The sequence below is a fragment of the Diceros bicornis genome, chromosome 1 (assembly GCF_020826845.1).
Source record: "Diceros bicornis minor isolate mBicDic1 chromosome 1, mDicBic1.mat.cur, whole genome shotgun sequence".
Classification (NCBI taxonomy): Eukaryota; Metazoa; Chordata; class Mammalia; order Perissodactyla; family Rhinocerotidae; genus Diceros; species Diceros bicornis.
In genome coordinates, this window is record NC_080740.1 from 57,034,470 (window position 1) to 57,047,676 (window position 13,207).

At 40.3% G+C, this 13,207-nt stretch overlaps 1 protein-coding gene across 2 annotated transcripts in view; it reads right to left on the reverse strand.

Moving 5' to 3' along the window:
* Positions 1-3,294: 3,294 nt before the first annotated feature.
* ETF1 (eukaryotic translation termination factor 1) overlaps positions 3,295-13,207 on the reverse strand; it is a 29,474-nt gene continuing 19,561 nt past the window's right edge. For both annotated transcript variants that reach the window (XM_058541232.1, XM_058541242.1), the window contains 9 exons: positions 11,353-11,528; positions 10,815-10,954; positions 8,222-8,360; positions 7,699-7,889; positions 6,191-6,320; positions 5,476-5,631; positions 4,985-5,049; positions 4,031-4,178; positions 3,295-3,775 (listed from right to left, as the gene is read on the reverse strand). In XM_058541232.1, the coding sequence (XP_058397215.1) occupies positions 3,693-3,775; positions 4,031-4,178; positions 4,985-5,049; positions 5,476-5,631; positions 6,191-6,320; positions 7,699-7,889; positions 8,222-8,360; positions 10,815-10,954; positions 11,353-11,528 (1,228 nt within the window). In that variant the 3' untranslated portion in view covers positions 3,295-3,692. The remainder of the gene's footprint in view (positions 3,776-4,030; positions 4,179-4,984; positions 5,050-5,475; positions 5,632-6,190; positions 6,321-7,698; positions 7,890-8,221; positions 8,361-10,814; positions 10,955-11,352; positions 11,529-13,207) is intronic.

Below are 13,207 nucleotides of genomic sequence, written 5' to 3' on the forward strand. Positions count from 1 at the left end.
TTCCTATGTCCCTGGAGGCGTAGTCTCATCAGGGTGGGACTTGGCATGTGGGAATCCCAGCAGACATTCAAATTGGCAACAAAGGAGAAGCTGGCATGAGGCTTAAATTCCACCTTGGCATTCAGCCCTGAATCCACTGTGCCTGTCTGAGAGTGTCATGGCATGAGAACTGGAGCCAGAGAACAAAAGACAGCAAGTGCTACAGGCCCAGACAGGCAAGTACAACAGCCCACATATCTGGCACCACTGTGCTACCTTCCAACTTTTGACTTCAAACAGCACCTAGGGATGCATCAGGAGGAAAAGCTATATACCCCCGCCCATGCACAGGCATGTCTTTCCCAGAGGGTTAAGTGGGTTTCATCAAGGCTATCATCTAGCTCAAATGAGAAAATGGGCAAAAGTATACTGAAAAACCAAAGCAACAGAAAAAGTGCCATTACTGGTCAATAGTTAGAAACATTTTTTCTTAAATTTGCAGAAAGCAAATAATGCACCACCTTGGTTCTTCAACGAGGCTTCCCACTACCTAATAGAAGGAGCTCTAAGTACCTCAACCTTTAGGGAAAGCAAATGAAACAAATACTCTTGTGCTCTTGACCCAGTCTAGGAGCCCTTCTCCAGCTTCCAACATGCTCTTGGATGAAGTTATTATTCTCCTACCCAGTGCCATGTATGCAAGATCAAGGAGAGTGGGAGGCTTAGTTTCTCCCATCTGGACCATTCTATTGACTCAAAGGCAGCCAGATGTATAAAAACAATCAACTTTGGAATGAGGCCTGAGATAAAACTTGGCGTTGCCACTAAATGACTACTTAACCTCTTTTGGTCTGTTTCATAACCTGTAAAATAGGGTATACCATCTACTTCCAAGGAATTTTGCGTTACGTGGGATAACATACTCGAAACAACTTAAAAAAAAAAAAAGGCGGGTCCAGCCCGGTGGTGCAAGCAGTTAAGTGCGTGTCCTCCGCTGCGGCAGCCCGGGGTTAGCCAGTTCGGATCCTGGGTGCGCACCGACGCACTGCTTGGCAAGCCATGCTGTGGCGGCGTCCCATATAAAGTGCAGGAAGATGGGCAAGGATGTTAGCACAGGGCCAGTCTTCCTCAGCAAAAAAAGAGGAAGATTGGCAGATGTTAGCACAGGGCTGATCTTCCTTATCAAAAAAAAAAAAGGCAAGTTTCCCTTTGGCATGCATGTGGAATCAGGGAAGACACAAATTAGTTGGGCCCCAGCAACTTGAACCTCCTTCCTCAGGCATTAACTTTGGGATCATGACCTCAGACACCCTTTGCACATACCCTTCCATAGGCAAATGTAGCAAAAGACAACTAAAATCTAAGGCTGAAAAGTTATTTGCCATGACTAAACAGACACACGCCTTGGAGAGCTCACTTACACTGTCTCCACAGTTCAGGCCTTTCTAGCAACAGTCCTAAAGAATCTCAAGCACACAAAGTGTATTCTTAAATATGGTTTAATACTCTTCTCCATTTCTGTACATCACAACACCAAGATTTTGCTGCTTAGGATCTCTCTGTAGAGGCTATAGAGAATGCAAAGGCTACGGTTTTCACCCCCTCTAATTTTTGTGTTTGTATGTGTAAGTGTAATACATATCAGTATATATTGATACACACATCAATATATAATGCAATATATATCACTGAAGAGAACACATTGATTAAAGAAATACAAAAATTTGGCATCATTTCCAAACTTAAATAGTAAAAATAAAACTACAAAAGGAGCTGCATACCCTAAATGTATCATGTGAAACAACAAGCATATTCAAAAATGTAAATTTACATCCAATTTCTCTGGTCTTGTCATATCACATTAGACCCATTTACAATGGCAAAACCCTAAGGTACTGCTGTGAAGAGAGCATGTTTGCTCATTCTTGGGTATTCTGCAAACAAACAGCAGAGCCCAAAGCAAAAGCCTGTTCAGGTGAAGCCTCCCGCGTCGGTGAATACCAAAGAACTGACTCTTCTCACTGGGGGCTAAGACATCAGGTTATACATCGACAGTCATTTAGACCTCAGAATACAGTGTGAGAACCAGAAGCTTTACATTTAAGACATACTCCCTTCATTCAAGTGAAACAGGATTATTGGAACGATAGGCAGGTCTGCAACCTGGGAACAAGGAGCTGGTTCAGACCAATAAAGCTACGAGTGACTGAGTCAAGTCAGTGAAGAACAGCAGTCAGGCACTAAAGTGTTAAAAGTACCCAATTTGAAAACCAAATGCACCCCACTACTCTATCAGTGTCAGGGGTGATACCAATTGACTTTTAAAACCTTTGGTCCTTCAAAGTCCATTTGGTATGCTTTTTTCCACTGCTACCACTGGGCACGTCCTATACACTTTGTTCACTGTCACCACCTCGGGCACACCATGACCTTGCATGTCAGCTGGGGTCAAGTCCGACTTACAGCCCAGCTGTGAAGTATAAGCTTCAGGTTTTCAGGCCCACTTTTGGATCCAACATGGTTAAGTCCTTGGTGCCAGAAGCTGTGTCCCATCCCCTCCCGCCCCTGCCCTTCCCACCCCCCTCCCATAATGTCTCATATGAGAGGTGCTTATAAGTCCCATATTCGAAACAGATGCTCCAACCCCACCAGGAGGTCAGGGGTTTGTAATTCCATGCACAGGCATACATGTCTTGTCTGCTGTTCCTGTGAAAAACCTTGCAGTTCATTTTTTAAGAATCAAAACATTCACATAATCTCATGCCATCCAACACAAGGAAAACACAACACCTCCCTTTTACCAAGGACAGACCCAAGCAAAATAAAATATTCTTTAAATTTCTTTGCTTCCACTTAAATTGCATGTTTTATTTCTCCCAATCCCAGCAATAGCACAGAAGCCCCATCATATCCATCCCAAATTGGTTTCCAGTAGGCTAAGATTATGGGAACCCTTGTCAAAGCAACTGACACTAAGGACTCCCAAACCCTGGGCACAAATGCGCCTGCAAAACAGATGGAAGTAAACAGTGCACTGGCCCAAGTGATTCATGTGTCAGTTTGACTTGGCAATGCAACTTGCATCCTTGAAACTGACAATCTGAAGGGGGAGGGGTAGTGTGAGGGAGTGAAGTTGAAATTGCCTCTTATTAGCTCACCCTTTCAACATTGAACAGAGACCAATAGAGAAATGGTTCCAACATTTCACCACATATATTTCTTCTTATGCAGTCTAAGCTGAGAATGCCATGTAAATGGGTCACTGCGAAATGCAGCAATTTAATTTTTCTCCAATCAAAATAAGAAACAAACCAGTATGATCTCATTTCTATTAACTTTTGAAGGTTTACAGCAGTTAAAGTATTTTTGCTTCTATGTATGAAGGTTAAAAAAATCATTTTTTTTCCATAAAATACAAGAGCAACCAATTTCACCATCAAGTAAAAGTAAAAACTGGGATTCTTTTTTAAATTAGTCCAAAGTGGCATTTAGGAACTTAGTTGCAGGCTGCTGCGCTGACACCATGACAAACCTAAGTGTAGGGTTGGGTCTGGTTTTGTTTCGGTTTTCTTTTCAATATCCAATGCTCATGGATTAAGTTCTAGAAATGTTCCAATTGTAAGGCAGGGATCTGTTTGGATTCCACCACGGGTATGCTCCTTGGGTTGGATGCTGGAGGGTGAGGCACGTTTTGCCGGACCCATGTCGACTACCTAGTAGTCATCAAGGTCAAAAAATTCATCGTCTCCTCCTTGGTATTCCATTCCCTGGAAATCTACTCGGTACCGCAAGATACCTGGAGAAACAAACCAAAGAATAGTTCGCCTGTGTTCATGGAATGGGGAGGGTTCACTCTAATAAGGGAAGTCCAATTTCCTTGCAGAATTATAAAAAGCAAAGAGGTGATGATAAAAAATGGTCCCAACCAAGGAACCTGCGGCCTCACGATGATGAGCGCACCTCACTTGAAGTAACTTTATTTTGGGACAGCCAGGAAAGGGCTTGGCCTGAGACCCCTGCATTAAGTTTAGTTTTCTGATTTGCTACTCACCTCCAATTCCACCAAATCCTTTCACAAACTGGGATCCTTCTTGTGACTTATCGGTGACAATTTCCAACGTTGCTCCAAATTTTTTATAGTTGTTAGCAAACCATTCCAAGAGGGGCATGCTCTCAATCAGCTCATGTTCTTGTCCTGTCTACAGGGGCGACCATGAGATACAGACACAATGGGATTAGGATATATCAAGACGGAGTGACTCTTGCTCCCAGGCCCACCAACATTCTCACTCTCCCTCTCATTATGTCTATGTGTGTAAAACTCTCTAAGTGAATTCTGGTTTTCGATGACAAATTTAACAGCACAGAAATTCTGATTATTTCAAACAACATTCCTCCCCAAGTTCTAGCCTCAGTAATGAAATGTCAATATACATTTAGCAGTTTTTCAACTTATGGTCCTGTTGTTGTCCCTGGAGGTCAGGCTGTTGTGAAGTGTCTCTAGGCAGCACTCATTCAACAGCCCTGAAGAGACGTGCCAGAACTGCTTTTTGGAGTAGCCTTATAAAAAACAAAGTCCTTCAACTCAGAATTTGGGGAAGCTACCACTTAAAGGAATCTGTGCTGGTGACACCTTAAGCTGTGGTGATGCATTTAGACCAAATGCGCAAAAGGCATTTCAGTAGAAGAGCTGATAAAGCGAAGACAGCAGCACAAGTTTCACAATGCAGGAGAGGTGCTATTCAATTAAATCTTCCCCTCTACTATTTCAAAGATGAGAATGTTTAACTATTTTAAAAATAACCACAGTAACCATGACTTGGCCTCCTTCCGTGGAATTAGATGGGTATGCGGCAGATAGGAGCTGACCACTTCCCGTTGCCCCCCATTGCCAACAAGTATGAGGTTTGGTTTCTCAAGGCCAATATTCTACACTGCCAGTGCTCTAACATATGAATTTATGTTTCCTTGCATGTATTATCAAACCAAGAAAACAATCACATACCTCTTTGTCTGTGAAATGAGATTTATCCTTCTCTTGTTCTGGAGTTAGATAAAGAATTTTCTCCTCTGCAGTATTAGGGGAAAAAAATGTGTTAACCTAGTTCTCATACACTAACAGATATAAGTCCCATGAGATGAGTTAGGTTAGATGAAAGGGCTCCTGAACTCATTCTATCAACCTTTTCATAAGCATATTAATCACTATGCACTGAGTGTCTACGAGGTACACTGCTCCTATCAGAAGGAAACACCAAAGACATTCAAAATACAGTCCTTATCCTCAGGAAATCTAACAATCTTAAACAGACATTTATCATTTCAAGCAGAAACATTTATGCAGGAACGTGCTACAGATTGTAGGAGTGGGGAACAAGGTGCAGATCTGCCTTCTGATTGCTCCTGAAATCAAGCATCTCTCCCAAACCTCCACCCCAGGCTTCCTGGATACACAGGTTAGTAACAAATAGCAATCTTACTTTCTAATTCTCATACCTTCTGTGCCTTGGCAATGAAGAACATATCTCATTATATCCAGATTTTCATAGACAATTAGAATCTCTACAGCTCCCATTTCTAAAGCCTTTAGTGTATCTTCAACTCCAAAACAGTACTTGCCCGTGTCCTGGCTGATTTCATCAAAGTATCGCCCTGTGATTAGGGACACGTCAATGAGGACATATATTAGTTTCCTTTGTAGATATAGACCCCTTTACTCAAAATCAGAGAGAAAAAAATCAACTTAAAAATGAGTAAATGTGAAAAGTCAGTGAAAAATCATACCACTAGTTGAGGCTCTAGAAATTGACCCTACGAGGTAACAGTTGGGCACAATACTATACACTCATCTGGAAATGTGCATGTGCTCAGTTAAATTGGAAACAAAGCGAAGGAATGGCCACATCAATCTTTAATTCGGGCTCTCTATTCGTAACTCTATTATGAAGGATAATTAATATGGGAAATAAGACTGAACTTTGGTTCCTATTGCCAAAGGGTAAAAACAGCAGAAACATGAACACATTTATGAGACCTAATGACTAAAGAAAGATTAAAAAGTAATGATTCCACTGAGGAACATTTTAATAAAAATGCTGAATCTTCCTCTTTTACCTTTTCAGTGTCTTCTTTCATACATACATACAATCATGTACATACATATATATACACAAAAACATCTCAGAACAAGTAAGTTGCATTTCACTGATACCTATTAATTTCTTCTCTTGAATGAACTTCACGTTGGAGAGGACTTCAGTAGATAACTCAATAGCTTGGTTGAATCCATTTTCACCACCATAGGATATATCAACTAATTTTAAAACTTTTGATTGCAACCTCTGACACACACAAAAAAAGGCATTATCAGTACTTCAAACATCTTTACCAGGACCCACTATCTATTAATACAATGCAAAGCTAAACAACATAATCACTGAAATCTAAAGAGAAAGAATATGGGGAAGGAGCCCAATTTATTCACAAGCAGGTCTCAGTGGGCAACAATGCCAGGGTAAACCTCCCCAGCCAATCATATCATACATTCTATTAGATCTGTAAAAGGCTAACTCAACAAACACAAACAAAACTAAGTTTCTTGGGGCTGGCCCTGTGGTGTAGCGGTTAAGTGCGCCCGCTCCGCTGCTGGTGGCCTGGGTTCAGATCCCGGGCGCACACTGACACACCGCTTGTCAGGCCATGCTGTGGCAGCGACCCACATAATGTGGAGGAAGATCGGCATGGATGTTAGCTCAGGGCCAGTCTTCTCCATCAAAAAGAGGAGGATTGGCATTGGATGTTAGCTCAAGGCTGATCTTCCTCACAAACAAACAAACAAACAAACAAAAACTAAGTTTCTTGTGAAGGAAAGGGGGAACTATCAGTTTCTGCCATATAAGGTGGTAGAGTACAAGACACCCTCTTTGGTGAGCCTTCTACTGCAATGCTACACCTCCCCTCCAGAAGAACACCTTGAGAATGTGTTATGGCTTAGCCCATGTCATAAACCAAAAGATCTTACTGGATTAAATGCTTTGGGCTTAATCAGCTCTGTCATATTGCTGAGAGTTTCACTGCTTTACTTATCTCCAGGAATAAATCAGAAAAAGACAGGAAAAACCAGCTCCTAGTTTCTTTGAAATCAATCCCCATTTCAAAGCCAATTATGGCAATCCACTAAACCAGGGGCCTCCACAGGGCCCACAAAGATCATATCTAAAAATGGCTGATTTCAAAAGAGAAAAGGCCCAGAAAAGCATGGGGGAACGTTTCCTAATAACATCTAATAAAAGAGATTTTTTTAAAAAAATAATTTTATTCTATTTGTATTTATTTATTTTTTTGGTGAGGAAGATTGGCCCTGAGCTAACGTCCATTGCCAATCCTCCTCTTTTTGCTTGAGGAAGATTGTCACTGAGCTAACATCTGTGCTAATCTTCCTCTATTCTGTATGTGAGATGCCGCCACAGTGGGCTTGAGGAGCGGTGTGTAGGTCCGTGTCTGGGATCCAAACCTGTGAACCCTGGGCCTCCGTGGAGCGTGCGAACTTAACCACTACACCACAGGGCCGGCCCAGAGATAAGTTTTTAACACAGAATATATCATTGTAAAAGTTAAAAAAAAAAAAAGGGTGTGTGTGTGTGTGCATGTCCCAGTACTCAGAGGACTCTCCACTCCCACCTAGAAACTTAAATAATGGAGCATCTACTTCTCACTTACCTGATCAAACATATCAGATTGACTTAGTTCAGTTTTAAAGTCAGCTGATCCAGCTAAAACGAGACCAGCCACATTTACTTTGTCCCCAGAAATAAACAGCTGTACAGCAGTCTCAGCTACTTTCCGAACATAGTTATGTCGCTTTTCCATTCTTAAACGGGCAAAACGCAAGGCTGACTGACCTCCTCTACCTTTGACACAAAAAAGCGGTGAAAGAAAAGGCAATTATTAAGAAGTACAGGATGCCTTGCTAATTAAAAAGTAAATAATCATGCTATTACCCAAGAAAAGGACAAAGAGAAAAATCACTATTCCCTTGACTAAATGTCTGACATAAACTGTTACTCATTTCCAGAGAGCGACTACTAACTCTCTTGTCAAAAGAAGAGCCAGCCACTGCACCAATAAGTCATAAGTCATTTCATGATGCTTCTCTCATCATCTGGATTTACTTCCCCCCATTATACTGTTTCCTTATTGCTAGGCACAAAGCAGATGGGCTCATGTTCTCTTCCTATATTACCATGTTTCTTTGGGAGATCCACAGTGAATTTGTGCAGGACTTCTCTTGTGTTTCCTTGGAGCGTGCCAAAAAGTGCACCACTACCATCTATTACAATGAAGCCAAACTTGCTATCATCTGAAAGTAGTGCTGTAAGAGCCTGAAAAGTAAACATAAGTACCACACAATAAATCCCTTGCTAGGGTCAAAACAAAATGTGAAAGGATATATATACAAGCACTTTCACCCCGCTCAGAATGGTACGAGTACTGTAGAAAACCCATTTTATGGAATAATTCATCGACTTCAGCTACAAATATGTAATTCATGGAAAAATGTGAACCCGATGCAGGAAAAAAAACCAATAATATCCACGTGAAGCCTTTCAACAAACCTGACCTGGCCCCATTAATACAGAGTTATAGGGCTCAAATTCTTCCTGGTCCTTGATTTGATTTAGACTGATAGTAGTCTATGGAACATAATGTTCAAATTAAAAGTCTAACCTCCAAAAGTTGACTTTCTGTTACCATTAATAACCCCAGCATTAACAGGCAGTATTCATTATAGCAAATAGGAATATCTTGTAAATCAACTCTAGAGTAGGAGTACATGTGTACAAAACCCAGAAATAGTCTATAATAAGATCTGGTTTTGAAATGTTTCATTTTACTCCTGTGTCTTGAGCATCATTAATAATATCAGGATATAAAACTCAATTTTATTATAAAGGTGTTATAGCTAATTAATCTGAGTTTTTATGGAGGAAAATTCTCTTTCTGGGTTAGCGTTATTTCCTCATATTTCTGCCTCATGAAAGAGCAAATATTTAAACAGTCCTGGGACCCATATAGATGGGCAAGAGTTTTTATGATGGAGTTTGAATACTATAGTCTTGGTAGAATACTAATTGCTAGGTGGCAGCCTCTTTAGAGCTAAAAAATGATTGCCCATTCCATTTTATCTAAGGAAGAAAATACCTCCTTCAAGAATTGACTAGAACGCAGATTAATCACTATGAATCAATCTTTAGCCAAACCATCTTGATAATTAGCATTAAGACATGAATATTGCATGTGTTAAAATTTTTGCCTTATTGTAATGATCTGTTAGGTAGCTTGATTAATTTAGGTTTCCAGCAGGCTTGCTCATCAGGGAATAGACTTACCCCTCATAAGAATGTATAATCATTCTGATTACACAGGACATAAATTGTGTTGTGCAGTATGCCACATTCATATCTAGTTACTGACATTATCAATTAAAGCCAAAATAAACAAAGCTAGCAAGATGAAAATGGTACCTTGGAAGAGGAGTTAAGGTTTAGAAAAACCAATGAGGCTAACTTAGTAAGTAAGCTAAAGCTAGGTAACATGAGTACCAGGTACTATTTACATTAACAAGAGTCAAAATCTGCTTCCATCAAACCAGATACAGGTAAGTGGGGACAGGGTGGCTAAGAGCCTCCCAGTGAAGCTTTGCCAGGAGGCTGTGATAGCCAAGAGAAAAGCAGTCTCACCCATCTATGTAACCCACCAAGAGCCAATTGGAACTGAACTTCCTGTCAAGTTAGCAAAAATCATCCATTGTAAACTGTGTCGACAAATGTCAGTTCTAATTCCACTGTAGAGGTTTTTCCCTAGGTCGATGAAAGGCAAGAGACTGCACTAGGAGCCAGCTGTGAATTCCTGATTGTTCTACTGTTGACTGATTTAGGTCACTCTAATGAGGTTTCCTTTCCACCCTTAAAGTTCATCTTATGGCAGCTCTGTCACTCAAAAGTTTCATGGGTAAAAAAAGCTCTTGTAGTCCTGCTACTAAATATTTTACAATTTGTGAGCTGAAAACTAAGGATGCAAGGAATATAGGCAAGTATCAGGGGCACACAGGGAGAGATGGAGATCAGGTAGTCAATTATTTCTTTGCCTAATTAGTTAGTTCTCCCAACCCAGCTTAGCACTTTCCTCAAACGTGCTGAATGGTTATGTCATTCGGTGTGTCATAATAAATGTAAATTCTTTTATTTTTTGAAAATAGCCAACCTTGTAAAATGGTACAATGATTTCAAAGACAGTCTGGGAATTCCTCAAAAGGTTTAAACATAGTCACCATATGACCCAGAAATTCCACTCCTAAGTATACACCCCCCAAAATGAAAACGTACAGTTACACAAACACTTGTCCATGTATGTTCAAAGCAGCATCATTCATAATAGCCAAATAGTGGAAAGAATACAAATGTCCACCAATGGACATTTGATGTCCACTGATAAATAAATAAAATGTGGCATATCCATGGATAAAATAAAATGTGGCAAATATCATTTGGTAACAAAAAGGGATGAAGTACTGATACAAGCCACAACATGGACGAACCCTGAAAACATTATGCTAAGTGAAAGAAGCCAGACACAAAGGCCACCCATTGCATGATTCCATTTATAAGAAATGCCCAGCATAAACAAATCTATAGAGACAGAAAACAGGTTAGTGGTAGCCTACATCTGAGAGATCTTGGGGAATGGGGGTGAAGGGGCAGGACTGGGAGTGACTGCTAACGGGTACGGGATTTCTTTTGGGGGTGATGAAAATATTCTGTGGTTCAACTTCTTACCTCTGTATGGAATTTGTTGTCACACAAATACAATGACGTATTAATTGGTTTGAAAGGTTCAAAGTCAATGTTGACTTTCTTTTCCTTTCCTTCTTCTGTTACAATTGTACCACAGTAAACAACCAGGCCATTTGGAGGTACTGCAAAGAACACAAACAATTTCTCTCCTTAAATCCACAGCTATTTTTCCTCAAATAGAAATGATCCCACAGCCTATTGTCCCTGCCCCTGTAAATCATAATTTGAATAAAGCAGAAATATCTGTGCACCTCCTAGGCAGAATTCTCACTCTAATTTTGAAACTTCCTCTTGAGATGTTTTAAAAAGGAAGGATTTATTCCTTTAAGTACAGTAAATACTACTTAACTTAAAAAAGAACAACAACAAAAAAAGGGGGAGGTTAAATTCCAAGGTCAAACTGACTTTGCTGACAGCTGGCTGAAGGAAACACTAGTCACCAAAATCATCATGGCAGGATCAAAGTGGAAAATATAACGAAGACAAAGCAGAAGAGGAAAATGACCAAGCTCCAGATTACCTTTGTTATAAAGTTTGAGTCTTTGCTGTACAGATGTAATGGCTCCCAAGACTGAAAGGCGGTTTACACGTGATTTAATGTTAGATGCAGTTCCAAACTCATCTGCTAACATTTTTGCCACTCTTGAAATCTGGTCTTTGGGAGGAATGATCAATGATATCATGCTTGTGCCATTGCTGTGGAAGAAAGAATAATATTAGAGGTTCAAGTACCACATAAGTAAAGAGTTTAAATTCATGCTTATCATTAGTAAAGGGAGCTAGACTGAATGCTCCTAAAAGAGTAGAAATAGATCACTCTCAAAGTGACCAGGAAGGTAAGGACTATACCAGTGTAATGAAAGTATACCCAGAGCTAGGAACAGTGTGCAGAATACGGTAGGTGCTCAATTATTTGAATGAATATTAGCTATGTAATATTAGTTATGTAAAGAAGGCACTTTAAGGGATGCTTGGGAAACACTTCATCCCCCAAGGACGAAGAGAAAAGCTTTGATGAAGGGGTGACAACAGGCTGAAATCTGACAATAAGTCCATGGCAAAGATTTGGAATCTGGTGGTTCTTCACTGGGAGATGCCATCACAGGATGATGCAGCAAGTCTTTCCAAGTCTAGATGAAATACCAACTTAGTATTAGCCTGCTCCCCCTTTTTCTTCAAATTCCAGGCTCACCACAAAAATTTATAATCACCAATTTAGCACTCTAAGTACCTTGATAATGAGAGAGCTTTGGAATTCACACAAATATCCCAGTTAGAAAATCACTCTCTCTCACACACACACTCTCTCTTCAAATAAATGTATCTCTAAATATACTTTACATTTTAATCGCTTTTGAGTTTGATTAAAAAGAGCAATGCACTGAGAGCCTGACCAACTCTGGGTGCCCAAACAAATTCAACTTTCTAGAACTAAAAACCAGGACCAAACTCCGAACTATGGAGGACACCAACAAGGCCCTGTCACAGGGGAGGTCCCTTTTGAGCAACCACCAGCCTCTCTCTAACCTCAATACTGATGCCAGCAACATATCTTTTTACCTACACATTCTCAAGATACTTATTAGCACTACCAGTTAAGAAATATTTCATTTCAATATTCCTACTTCTACTTGAAGCAAATATAAAAACCACATTATCAAAACATCACTAATCATTAGGGTAATGCAAATCAAAACACAAAACCACTCCATACCCATTAAGATGGCTATCAAAAACAAAACACCAGAGGGCCAGCCCTGATGGCCTAGTGGTTAAAGTTTGGTGCACTCCACTTCGGCAGCCTGGGTTTGGTTCCCGGGTGTGGAACCACACCACTCACCTGTCAGTAGTCATACTGTGGCGGCAGCTCAGGCAGAAGAACTAGAAGGACTTACAATTGGAATATACAACTATGTACTGGGGTTTTGGGGAGGAGAGAGAAAAAAAACTACACCAGAAAATAAGTGTTGGCAAAGATGTGGAGATACTGGAACCCTTATGAACTGCTGGTAGTAATGTTAAATGGTATAGCCATTAAGGATAACAGCAGCGCAGTTCCTCAAATAATTAAACACAGAATTACCATATGATCTAGTAATTCCACTTGTAGGTATATACTCAAAAGAGTGAAAGCCAGGAACCAAACAGATACTTGTGCACTAACGCTCATAGCAGCAACATTCATAACAGCTAAAAGGTAGAAACAACTCAAATGTCCACTGATGGATGAATAACACAAAAAAGATGGCATATAGATACAGTGGAATATTATTCAGCCTTAAAAGAAATTCTGATACATACTACAATATGGATGAGCCTTGAACACATTATGCGAAGAGAAATAAACCAGATACAAAAGGACAAATGCTGCATGA